Source organism: Falco rusticolus, chromosome 7 (assembly GCF_015220075.1).
Source record: "Falco rusticolus isolate bFalRus1 chromosome 7, bFalRus1.pri, whole genome shotgun sequence".
NCBI lineage: Eukaryota > Metazoa > Chordata > Aves > Falconiformes > Falconidae > Falco > Falco rusticolus.
In genome coordinates, this window is record NC_051193.1 from 744,038 (window position 1) to 756,282 (window position 12,245).

Here is a 12,245-nt window from a genome sequence, read left to right on the forward strand (position 1 = left end):
CTGTGCTTGTGCTGTCCTGCCCATGCTCAGGGGGCAGGGTCCCACCTTGCCATCACAACTTACTCGTGATTGCTCCTGCCGGGTGCGAGGGCTTCACCTGGGCAAAAGACGCCTGTCCCGCCCGGCTTCACTGAGCTGGAGGCTTCCCAGGACAAGCCTGGTTCATTGTCCCCCTTCTCTGTCCCGGTGCAATGACGGCTGCCTGCAATGGGGTGCAGAGATGGGAGTAACCTTGCCAGCTGCTGCTACTTAGCATTGTTTTCTCTGGGATGGCGCTGGTGACAGAGCTGGGCTGCTGGCACCTCTGCCAGGGGCTGTGGGAAATGCAGCAGGGGTGGTGGGCTGGCAGGTGCCGGCGCCGAACCTGACTTCACATCCTTCCTGATGTACGTGAGAGGCAGAGAAAAGCTGAAAGGAAAACCCCAAAGCAGTACAAATGCCAGCAAACCCCGGGTGGGTTTTCCCACTTCTTAAAGCTCTGGGGTTAATTTGCTAATTCCACCTTAAAAGTGAAATCTGGGAATGCAAGAAGGTGACTCCAGAGATTCTGGAAACCCTTGAATCAAAGGAGCTGCAGGAAATCTCCAAAAGCGCATGTTGTGCAGCAATGTCCCACACACCCCCTGAGACACCTTCCTCCAGCCCTAGCCTGCTCAGGTTCCCAGCCTCGTGTTTTGGCTCCCTTCCCCTTAGAAGCCATGGGGACATTTCCCCCCTCGCTGGGCAATCACGCTTCCACCCTGGTGAGAGCAAAGCCTCCCAGAAACTCCCATGAGTGTGGGAACTGCAAGAATCCCCAAGACCCAGCACAGGACCCAGCACTCCAGGATTTGCCTCACTGGTGCTGAGCAGAGGGCAAGGACCACCACCCTTGACCTGCTGGCAACATTCCTCCTAATGCAGCCCAGGATGCTGTTGGCTTTCACTGTGCCCCAAGGGCACCTTGCTGGTTCATGGTCAATTTGGTGTCTCCCAGGACCCCCAGGGCCTTTCCTGCCAAGCTGCTTTCCAGCTGGTCACCCTCCACAGTGTGTCCTGGAGCCTGGTCTTGTTTCTCCCCAGGGGTGGGGCTTTGCATCTTCCCCTTCATGAAGTTCCCGTTGGCCCTTTTCTCTAGCCTGTCCAGGTCTCTCTGGGTGCCAGCACAACGCTCTGGTGCATCAGCCACCCCTTCCAGTTTGGTGTCAGCAGCAAACTCACTGAGGGTCTGCTCTGCCCCATCAATCGGACCGGTAATGAAGCTGTCGACAAGGACTGGACCCAGTATTGACCCCAGGGTACACCACCAGTGACTTGTTCCCAACCAGACCTGGTTGAGCTGTTTGGTCAGGTTTCAACCCAGAAGCTCAGGGAATATTTATTTTGATGCTTAAAATCAAATGACAGCAACAAGAGAGGCATCTGTCTCAGGAGGCCATGGGGAGCAAAGAGTGGCCACTCACTTTGAGATGTGCCAAGGCAGGGCATTGCTCACCAGCAGGTTCTGGGAAAAGGAAAGCAAAAGTAGAAAACACAAATCAAGCAGGGTGGCCACAGGCTGTCCGTGCACCTGTTTATTGCCATGCAAGAGGGAGGCCAAAGCCGCTGGCACAGCTCTGGTGCCCCAGGGAAGGAGGCTCCAGCCCCCTGCATCTCCAGGTACATCACCGCCTCCATCACTGCAGTGCTGGGGACACCTGGGAGAGAAGAAGGGCTGTGGTGATGCTCAGCCGCAGCAGGTGCTGGAGTCCCCAGGAGTGGTGGCACCCACCATGGTGCTGGCTATCTGGCCCAACCCCAGAAGAGAGAGGGCAAAGTGGACACAGTTGCAAGTGACAGCGTTGTACTCCATTGCCTGGTCCATGGCCACTCGAATCCGCTTCTGCAGGGCGGCCACATCCAGCCCTTCCTTCCTCCGCAGCACCTTGGCTGGACCCCGTGTCCGCAGGAGGTGGTTCTTGCTGTGCTTGGCCACAATCCCCAATGGGGATGTCCCTGAGCTGCCTGTGGGGTGGAGGAGACGTTGTACCCCATGTCCCTTCCATGAGGATGTCCCCAAACTGTGACCACCTCCTGGGGCTCACCTTCCAGGTGGATGATCTCCCCGTCACCGCAGTAGATGCCAGCGTGGGCGCCACACCAGGCAGGACCCCCCGAGGCCAGTGGGAAGAGGAAGAGGTCCCCAGGCTGGGGCTTGGCCACTCCATCAGGGACCGCGTTGAAATGCTGGCCTAGCAGCCCCTCACAGAGGAAGAACGCTGCCGTGCTCACTGCCCCAGCCACCGCCTGGGGACCCATCTGTCTTTCAGGGCCACCAGTGCCAGGGGCACACCAGCAGCATCACCGACCTGCTGGCTTATCCCCATCCCTGGTAGCTTGGACATAGCTTGTGTGTCCCTGGATGGGGAAACCCTCCAAGGAGGGGCCACCTCCTCTAAGTGTGGAGCACCCATGGGTGCCGATGAAAAGGCAGGGCATGCAGGATTTGGCCCTGTTGTGCTAGAGGTGAGATGGATGGTGCGGGGTGCAGAGGGAATACTGGCACTTACCTGCCTGGAGCTGCTCACCTGGAGGGACAAACACCCAGCGTCAGCCCCGGTGGCACTGGGGAGATGGGACCCAGGACACCAGGATCACCGCTCAGCCCCTGCCTGGACTGCTGCCATCTCCCTGCCTGAGTCCCTGGTTGGGGTCCCCATGCCAGCATTCCCAAACCTGTCGTACCCAGGAGCCCAGCCAGCGCTGGGGCTGGAGGAATGACCCATCCAGGGCTTGCAGGGTCTGCACCAGGGTGCTCACCTGTGGGGAGAGGGGGCAGAGCGAGCCTGGGACCCATCCGTTGCTAACACTCATCCTCTGCTGGCACCCATCCCTGCTATCACTCATTCCTGCTGGCACCCATCCCTTTGTTAGCACCCATCCCTGCTAGCATGCCCCCATGCTAGCACCCACCCTTGCCAGCACCCACGCCTACCAGCACCCATTCATAGCCCAGGGCAATGTCCCAATACCCCCCAACCCCCAGAACTCCCAGACTCAGCACCGGGCAGGTCCCAGCTGTGGGGTCCATGGGCGCCAGGTGCCATGGTGGAGGGGAGGGACTGCCTGGGTGCCCTCCCCGCTGTCTCCCCCTTTACCTGGGTGAGGAGGTTCATCTGCAAGGAGAAAACATGCTGTCCAGAGAGCTGGGGACACAGGCGGTGCCCACACCCACCTCAGGGACCTCTCTGTCCCCAGATGGTTGTGGTGCCATGTCGCCCCACCGAAGGCCAAGCCACAGCCTTGGGTACCATGCCAGCCCTGGCACCCATGCCATACCTTACTTCCTTGCCTTGGGGATTCCTCCAAGGTCCCCTCACTCCACTGTGGTCCCCAAGTAACTGCTGCTCCAAAGCTGGCCACAGTACAGGACCTCAGCCCACGCCGGTGAGCGCTTGCGGTGGCTCTTGGCACCCACATGTGGCTCCACCGGTGCCCGGGAATGTGCCCGGACCACACCGACCGGCCCACTGTGGCATTGAGCCCATCCTGCGGGGCCAGCCCCAGGGGGCAGACCCAACCTGGTGTGACATTTCATCAGTGAACACCTTAGGTGACCCCAAAGGAGTCACGAAATGGCCCTGTGGTGTCTGGGCTGGTGCCAAAACACTTCTTGGTGCTAAAACGCCTCTTGCCCTGAAGGTGGCCCAAGGGACAGCCACCAGCCTGTCTCCCCAGGCCTGTGTCCCCAGAGTGGTGGGTGCCCGGGGTCACTTCTGGAGCCACATTAAACTTTAATCCTTGTGCCGGGGGTCAGCAAAGGCTTTGGCAGGGCTTGGGGCAGGTGAGGTGGGAGCTGTCACCCTCTGTCATCAGGCAACCTCCACAGCATCATTTGTCAAGGAGCCGACAATAAACAAGAGCTAATTACGGTGAAACCAGAGCCTGGCCTGGACGAGGCTCAGTGCTGGGTGGCTACATTAACCCTTCCCAGCCATCTCCAGTCCCACAGCCATCTTGTACCCTGCCAGACCTTCGTATCTTCTTCTGGTTGCTCTTGTCCCCTCCTGATCCCCACCATCCTCTCCTGGTCCCCACTGTCCTGTACTGATATATACTCTGTTTCTCATCACCTTCTTCTGGACCCTAGTGTCCCCTCTTGGTCTCTGCCTGGTCCTCACTAGCCACTCCTGGGGTCTATCATGATCTCCTGGTCCTCATCACCCCTCTAGGTTCCCTTGGCCTCTCTTTGTCACTGTTGTCCCCTTCTAGTCCCCATTGTCTCATTCCAGTCCCTGTCATCCCATCCCAGTCCTCTCTATCCCCTCATGATCCCCACCCACCCCTATTGCATCCCAGTGCCCCTCCCTGATCCCCGTTGCACCCACCTGGTCCCCATTGTTCCCACATGGTCCCTATTGTCCTGTCCTGATCTCCATCACCCCCTCCTCCTCCCTGCTGTAACCTCATCACCACTATCCATCACTATCTCCTGGTCCCCATCAAAACATCCGGGTTCCCACTGCTCCCTCCTCATCCTCCTCATCCTCTCCCAGTCCCCACCATCTCCTCCTGGTCCCCATCATCCCCTTCTAGTCAGCACCATCTCTTTGCTCCCAATCATCCTATCCTCATCCCATCATCTCCTCATGGTTCCCAATCATTCAGTCCTGGTCTTGACCGTCTCCTCCTGGTCCCCATCACCCCACTCCTGATCCTTGCTGTCCTCTCCTGGTCCCTGTCATCTCTACTTCATCCCCATCAGCTCCTCCTGATTCCCATCACTGCCCCTTGGTCCCTACCATCTCCCCTTGGTCCCCATTGTCTCCTCCTCATCTCCACCATCCCCTGCTGTTTCTTGTTGTCCCCTCTTGGTCCGTGTCTCCTTGGTCCCCATCATCTGCTCCTGGTCCCCACCACCTCCCCTTGATCCCTGCTATCTCCTCCTAGTTCCCATCATCCCCTCCTTGTCCCCACTGTCCCCTCCTATTCCTCACGACCCTGTGCCACTGCTGGCAGGAGTAGGGCTGCCAGGACAGCAGTGCCTCCCTGGGTCACCTGATGTCCCCAGCTGAGCTGTCCCCTGACCAGGGTGCACCCACCAGCTCCTTGTGGCCGGTGGGATTAGGGCGACTGGAGCCTTGGGGCTGCTCCCGACCACAGGTTTCAAGCATCTTTGGGTAATTAGTAAATTAGTAATTAAATGCTCTCTGCCTGCTGGTGGGGGGGAAGGGGGGCAGATCCCGAGGTTTTAGGCTGGGTAATCCTGTGGCATCTGCCCCAACGTCTGTGACTGAGCCGAGTCACGACCCCGCTGCGGGCTTTAACGTTTGCTCCTTCACCCCCACCTGCAGCCCCTTGGCTGTGGCGTCAGGCCTGCTTGGGCACTTCCCAACATGGGCTGGCTCGAGCCTCCCGGGGGCCTGGGTTGGGTGCTTGTGGGGTGCTCAGCCCTGGGAGGGGGTGGGGTGCTGCTCCATGGAGGCCCCACCTTGGGGACAGCACCCAGCTGGGGATAATGGAGAAACAAGGTGGGAAACCACATTTTGGTCGTTATTGGCTTTCCTGGGCATGCTGGTGGCTGGCTGGCAGCAGATGGTTGGCCAGGCTAATCCCCCTCCCAAATCCCTGCTCCAGAGCTGGCTTTTACCCGACAGGGAGGACTGGACCTGGACGGGCAAATTAGCCGACTCAGCGTGTATCGCCATGCTGGCCACCCCAGCGTCCCCGGCACAGGCGCCCAGGTCCCAGCGTCACTCACGGGTGGGCTGGCACCCTGGGCTGTGGGTGTTCCTGGCGCCCCCAGGTCGGGCGCCAGGCGTTGTGTCACCTATGGGTGAAGCTCTGCTGAAGGGTCCAGAGGCACCTAAGCTGCGGGCGAGAGCAGGCCCGCAGGGTGACAGCTTGCTCCTGCCGCATTAGCCCAGCGTCATAATGCTGCCGAGGGAGGAGGGCGGCCACTGCCGCAGATGGCGGCTGTCAGAGATCTGGGTCAGGGTGGGGGCCGCTGCGGGCCAGGGGCTGTGGAGTGGAGGGGTGCTGCAGGCAGGGGGGATGGAGCCATGCTGCGGCAGGGATGATGGAGGGGTGACCCCCAGGCCCAGATCCACAGATGTCACTGCTGCCAGCCCTCAGCAGGGACTCACTGAGGGCCCGTCCCCTGGGACACCTCTGCTGGGGCCACAGATGGCAGCAACACCCCCGGGGCCACAGTCTGGGCCCCCCCTGGGAGGGACACGGGGCTGGGGACCCCTGGCCACAGCCTGGCCCATCCCTGGGGAGAACCTGGGCTGGGTGATGGTGACCACCCACCATTGCCCTGAGCTGCGCGGGGTCGGGGGGGAGGTTTAATGGCTAAAGCCCTCAAATCCCAAATTGTGCTGCCCTGTCATGGCGAGGGTTTAGCAGCGGTTGTGTAACCCGGGGGCCACCTGGCCTCCACCCCTGCGCCGTCAGCAGCCCCGGCCCAGCACGCCTGGGGCCCTGTGTCACCTCGGGAGGGGAAACTGAGGCACAACGAGGCCCCGCTGAGCAACCCCCCTCCCCTCGCCATCAGGGTTGGTAATTAATTACTTAGGGGTAGGGAAATTACCTCCCCTTAATTACCACTTTTTGTTATTCCCCTCTAACCGCCTTAGCGAAGGGCTTATGCGCTTACAGGAGCCGGTGGGTCCCGAGAGGGGGGAACGCATATGGGGGTCTCTACCCCAACCCCCCTCTACCACCTTCGCCACAATCTCAGCCTCGCAGTGCCGGGTGGGGTACACGTGGTGGCAGGGTGACACCCCCACCGTGGCCTGTGGTGGCGCGGGGGGTGTGTGTGTGGGGTGGGGTGTGTGGCTTGGGTGTCACGGGGTTTAGGGTTACAGGGCTGGGGCTCAGCACCTTTTTAATTCTTCATCGCGTGGCTGATTGATCCCCCCCCCCCGCCCTGCGCAGACACTAAAGATTAAGAGGGTGACAAAGAGGCGGCTGCTTACACAGCGCCCACTGCTAAGCTGCCTTGAAGAGAGCAAGGCAAGAGCCCTGCTGCCCGCAGAGCTGCTGGAGCACCCACTGCTCCACCACACCCTGGGCACCCATCACGGTGGATCTGGAGGGCGAGGTGGGGGACACTGGATACAGGATGGCTGCATCGCCGGCGGGGTCGGCAGTGAGCGCCGGGCTGGGTGATAGCCCCACGGGTAAGAGGTGGTGTTCTGCTTGAGTGGGTGCAACATGGTGGGACTGCGGTCGCCGGTGGGGTCTTTCTCTGGGATGGCTGGTTCCCCATTGTGGTCGTTCTCCAAGATACTTGGGGTCCCCATCACAGTCCTTCTCCAAGATGGCTGGGGTCCCCATCATGGTCCAGCTCCAAGACACCCAGCATCTTCATCACAGTTCTTCTTTGGGATGTTTGGGGTTCTCATTATGGTTCTTCTGCAAGATACCCAGGGTCCCATCATGATACTTCTCAGGAAAGGCTGGAGTCTCAATCCTTCTCCTGGATGCCCAGGTTCCCCCCTGTGGCCCTTCTCCAAGCTTACCTGGGGTCCCCCTCGTGGTTCTTCTCCTGGATGACCAGGGTTCCTATTGTGATCCTCCAGGATGTCTGGGGTTCTCATCATGGTCTTTCTCTGCGATGCTTGGGGTCCCCAGCTATCACCCTTCTCCAAGATGTTGAAGGTCCCCAGCATGGTCCTCCTCTGGGCTGGGATGCCTGCAGTCCCCCACCCCAACCCGCCCCATGATGTCCATCAGTCCTCACCATGGTCCTTTTCCAGGACCCTCAGGGTCCACAGCTATGGCCCTTCTCCAGGATGCCTGCAGTCCCCAGCCACAACCCTTTTCTGGAGGCCCTTGGTCCCTGACCTTTCTCCAGAGTCCCAACGGTCCCCTGCTGTGACCCTTCCCCAGGACACCCACAGCCCCTTGCTGGGATGCCTGGTGTCCCCAAGATGTGGCCCTTCTCTAGGACACCTCCAGTCCCTGGTTGTGGCCCTTCTCTGGGATGCCCAGATTCCCCTCACTGAAACTCCACTGTCCTCATCCCTAGGGACACCATTTCATCCCCTTATTTTTAAAAAGTTCTATGAGAGTTCGTCCTGCAGCATGCTGGGTGCTGGGGTGTGGGGAGATGCCAAAATCCCTAGAGTCCCCAGGGTGTCCCCATCCATGTCCCTGGTCTGATCTGGTGGAGATAGGAGCCACCCAACCCATCACCAGGATACTGAGGGTCAGCAGGGACTGGTGGGAGGGACAAGGGACATTGGGGTGTGCCGAGTCACCCTGAATGTGGTGGCTCCACTCCCACAGGGCTGAGCCCGGCCCCCGGCAAGGCGCTGAGCCCTGTGCTGCTGTGCAAGGTGTGCGGGGACACCAGCAGCGGGAAGCACTACGGCATCTACGCCTGCAACGGCTGCAGTGGCTTCTTCAAGCGCAGCGTCCGCAGGAAGCTCATCTACAGGTGGGCACAGGCTAGAGGGTCCCTGTGGGGTGTGGAGTGGGGGGACAGGCAGCCAGCAGGGCAGGGACCCAGGGGATGGATGCCCAGGGGGACAGGGACCCCAGGGGACAGGCACACAGTGGGGTAGGGTCCCACAGGATGGACGTCCAGCGGGGCAGGGACCCCATGGCATGGGCAATGAGGTGGGGGACCCAGGGAAACTTGAACCCAGTGGGGCAGGGCCCGAGGTGGGCCACAGGCACCCAGTGGGGCAGGGGGGTCACCCTCATGGGGCCAGGACACCCATCAAGGCAGGGCGAATGCATGGGGGACAGGGCACCCTCTGGGGACAGGGTGCCCACTGGGGAGGATGCCCTTTGGCGCAGACAAGATATCCAACAGGGACAAAGCACCCCCAGGACATGGCACCCATGGGGGCAGGACACTCCTCAGGGACAGGGGACACCTCAGGGGCTGCAGCCAAGTGCCACCTCTCCCATAGGTGCCAGGCAGGGACGGGGCTGTGCCCAGTGGACAAGGCGCACCGCAACCAGTGCCAGGCCTGCCGGCTCAAGAAGTGCCTGCAAGCCGGCATGAACAAGGATGGTGAGATGGGGGGGGGGCGCACGGTAATGGATGGTGCAGGGTGACAGTGGGGTGGCTGGTGCTGATGCCACCTTGTCCCTGCAGCTGTGCAGAATGAACGTCAGCCCCGCAGCACGGCCCAGGTCCGGCTGGACAGCATCGAGCTGGATGCCGAGCTGCCTCCTGAGCATGTGGCCACAACCCGTGAGGTCCCCCTGACCCCCTGCCCAGATCCCCATGGTCCCGGTGCCACTGTCACTGTCACCCCGGGTCCCCGAGCACCCACGCCACCCACCAACCATCGCTTCATGGCCAGCCTGATGACGGCTGAGACCTGCGCCAAGCTGGAGCCCGAGGATGGTGGGTGGCTGCCCATGATGAGGGGACAGGTGGGTGTTGTCCCCATGGTGTGGTGACCACCAGCATCCTCTCTCACCCCTACAGCTGATGAGACAGTGGATGTGACGGGCAGTGAGCCAGAGCGGGTGGCTGGCGAGTACCAGGTGGCACCATACCCAGCGTCCAGCCCCGAAAATGTCTATGAGACCTCTGCACGTCTCCTCTTCATGGCCGTGAAATGGGCCAAAAACCTGCCCGTCTTCTCCAACCTGCCCTTCCGTGACCAGGTGGGGTCGGGGATGCCCCTATGGGGCAATAGGGACCCCAAAAAATGCAGACAACTAGGGGGATGGGGAGGGTTGGAGCATCCCCACAACATTAACCGCAGTCTTGGGGTCCCACCCCCCAAGTTGCCCTTCAGCCCACCCAGCTGTGGTGGCTGCAGGTTCTGGAGGCTTTGGGGCTGACAAGGGTTTTGGGGCTCCCCCTCCCTGCCCCCCAGGTGATCCTGCTGGAGGAAGCGTGGAGCGAGCTGTTCCTGCTCTGTGCCATCCAGTGGTCCATGCCCCTGGAGAGCTGCCCACTGCTGGCTGTCCCTGAGCCGGCCCCGGGCAAGCTGCTGCCGGCCGCCCTGGACGTCCGGGTGCTGCAGGAGACCCTCAGCCGCTTCAAGGCACTGGCCGTCGACCCCACTGAATTCGCCTGCATGAAGGCTGTGGTGCTCTTCAAACCAGGTGAGAGGACCCACCAGCATGTGCTGCTGCCCGTCACCATGTCTCCACCCCACCCTGTCACCCCCTTGTCCCTGCAGAGACCCGTGGCCTGAAGGACCCTGAGCAGGTGGAGAACCTGCAGGACCAGTCGCAGGTGATGCTTGGCCAGCACAACCGTTCTCACTACCCTGGGCAACTGGTCAGGTACCACTGTCCCCATGTCCCCATATGGGTGACACCAGGGGTAGGGACACCCAGCTACGGCCACCGCTCTGTCCCCCAGGTTCGGGAAGCTGCTGCTGCTGCTCCCGGCGCTGCGTTTCATCTCCTCTGAGCGTGTTGAGCTGCTCTTCTTCCGCCGGACCATCGGCAACACCCCCATGGAGAAGCTGCTGTGTGACATGTTCAAGAACTGACTCCCCCCACCCCGATGTCACCCTGCTTGTTTGTCACCTTGCACTGGCACCCTGTCACCCCCAGCCCAGCTGTCCTCACCCTGGGATGCTGCAGGGTGTGATGGTGTCAATGGTCCTGTCTGCAGGGTGGTGGCCAGGACTGGGGGATGCTACCAGCAGCTGGGACATGGGACCAGCTTCACTGGGGACAGCTGGTGGCAGGGGGATGTCCCCAAGTGAGTGCCATACACACCAGGAGCACTTCATTGTGGGGGTGCCTGATGGGTGCTGCTGTCCCAAACCCCTGGACCCAGGCAAAGTGCCCTTTCTGTGGCACTGCCACCCGTGGGAACCCACTGCCACCCAGGGGTGACACCAGCCTGGGGGTGATGCTCACCTGGGGATGATGCCAGCCTGGGGCATAACACCAGCCCAGGAGTGACGCCAGCCCAGGCTATGCCACAAGACCAAGGGTGGCACTGGTTGGGGATGATGCCAGCCGGGGGGTGACACTGGCCACTGGGGTGACAGCTACCCTGGGGTTGATACCAGCCCAGGGGTGACACTGGCTGGGGGTGATGCCAGCCCAGGGGTGACACCATCCAGGGTTGATGCCAGCCCGAGGGTATCATCATCCCTGGGGTGCCACTGGCCCGGGGGGGTGATGCCAGTCCAGGGATGGGTGTCCCCCCAGCCGCCACAACTGCCCCTCGCTCACTGTGCGTGCCCCCCCCCCCCCCGACCTCAGCTCCGTGGTCCTGGGGGACATGGTGACAGACCGTTGTCCCTGTGTCCTGGGGCTCCTGCTCTCCCCCTCCGCCAATTTGTGCTCCGAATAAAGAGGCTTTTGCAGCCAGGCTCCTCGCACTGGTGGCTTAGGAACCCCATCCTCGGATGGGGGGGCAGAATATTAACCACCTGAATATAAATAAACATGATAAATAATCTGAATATAAATAAATAGGATAACCTGAATATAAATAAACTGAAAATAAATACTCGGTATAAATAAGCTAAGATGAATATAAATAATCTCAATAACCTGAATATAAATAAGATTAATAGAAATGATATGAATACACATAAAATGAAAATAATCTCAATAGAAATAAATTGAAAATAAGTTATCAGACTATAACCCAAATAATCTGATTTAAATACTCTGAATAGAAATAAAATGAAAATAATCTGAAACCAAATAAATAAAGAACAAATTATCTCAATAGAAATAAGATAAATATAATCTGATCAGAAATAATATGAATATAAACAAAATGGAAATAAATTATCTGAATATAAATAAACTGAAAATAATCTGAATAGAAATAATCTGCATAGAAATAAGCAGAAATATTCCATCAATGCGACAGCTCTGAGCGTGACTTGAGGCGACCGCCGTGGCTGAGCCGGCAGTGCAGCCCCAGCCCCTGGGACCCCCCGGGAACCCCCAGCATCAAACACAGCACCCAGCGCCAGGCGCGCCTCGTTACAGCTCTTTAATTAGCACGAGGTCAGGGTTTGCCAAGCTGCTTTGTACAGTCACGGGGGAGGATGTGGGGAAAAAAAATTCCACAAACTGCACTTCACAGATGCTGCGGTGCCGGGCAGGGGGAACCCCGGTCCCCAGGCAGCTCCCGCTCAGGGTGCACAGGCGGCAGCACCCCTGGCTGCGGGGCACACAAACCCTGCGCCGAGATGGAATTACGCTTTTATTTCTCTTTTTTTTTTTTTTTTCCCTTTCCTTTTTTAAACAATTTCTAGCACGGATGACACAGGATAATATACCCTCTTACAATACAGACTTTGTTTTTAATTTACACGCAGCAGACT

The 12,245-nt window shown here is 59.5% G+C and overlaps 2 protein-coding genes across 10 annotated transcripts; one reads left to right on the plus strand and one right to left on the minus strand.

The window, feature by feature from the left end:
- Positions 1–1,356: 1,356 nt before the first annotated feature.
- Positions 1,357–3,425, minus strand: LOC119151414. 9 transcript variants are annotated; one of them, XM_037395282.1, is made up of 6 exons: positions 3,298–3,425; positions 2,704–3,134; positions 2,529–2,546; positions 2,064–2,265; positions 1,751–1,983; positions 1,357–1,676 (listed from the first exon to the last, which is right to left on the minus strand). In XM_037395282.1, the coding sequence occupies exons 2-6, from the start codon at positions 2,863–2,865 to the stop codon at positions 1,656–1,658; spliced, it is 636 nt and encodes a 211-aa protein (XP_037251179.1). In that variant the 5' UTR covers positions 2,866–3,134; positions 3,298–3,425; the 3' UTR covers positions 1,357–1,655. The 9 variants fall into 9 exon arrangements, with proteins under 9 accessions (XP_037251179.1, XP_037251180.1, XP_037251182.1 ...); XM_037395283.1 differs by lacking the exon at positions 1,357–1,676 and having other exon boundaries at positions 1,685–1,983; positions 2,704–2,778; positions 3,117–3,134; XM_037395285.1 differs by lacking the exon at positions 1,357–1,676 and having other exon boundaries at positions 1,685–1,983; positions 2,529–2,583; positions 2,704–2,778; positions 3,117–3,134.
- A 3,372-nt stretch (positions 3,426–6,797) lies between these two features.
- NR2E3 (nuclear receptor subfamily 2 group E member 3) lies at positions 6,798–11,271 on the plus strand. The gene is made up of 8 exons (XM_037396244.1): positions 6,798–7,142; positions 8,254–8,404; positions 8,886–8,989; positions 9,074–9,328; positions 9,413–9,594; positions 9,810–10,041; positions 10,119–10,224; positions 10,304–11,271. Exons 1-8 carry the CDS (start codon positions 7,085–7,087, stop codon positions 10,434–10,436), a joined length of 1,221 nt encoding a protein of 406 aa, XP_037252141.1. The 5' UTR covers positions 6,798–7,084; the 3' UTR covers positions 10,437–11,271.
- Positions 11,272–12,245: the final 974 nt, after the last annotated feature.

Excerpts from the sequence above, each read along its gene's own strand:
- LOC119151414 (XM_037395281.1), bottom strand. The coding sequence starts at position 2,865 with ATGAGTGATAGCAGGGATGGGTGCCAGCAGAGGATGAGTGTTAGCAAC. Across the intron at positions 1,984-2,063 it reads GGAGATCATCCACCTGGAAG|GCAGCTCAGGGACATCCCCA; the intron begins GTGAGCCCCAGG and ends TCCACCCCACAG.
- NR2E3 (XM_037396244.1), top strand. The coding sequence starts at position 7,085 with ATGGCTGCATCGCCGGCGGGGTCGGCAGTGAGCGCCGGGCTGGGTGAT. Across the intron at positions 8,405-8,885 it reads CGCAGGAAGCTCATCTACAG|GTGCCAGGCAGGGACGGGGC; the intron begins GTGGGCACAGGC and ends CCTCTCCCATAG. Across the intron at positions 9,329-9,412 it reads CAAGCTGGAGCCCGAGGATG|CTGATGAGACAGTGGATGTG; the intron begins GTGGGTGGCTGC and ends TCACCCCTACAG.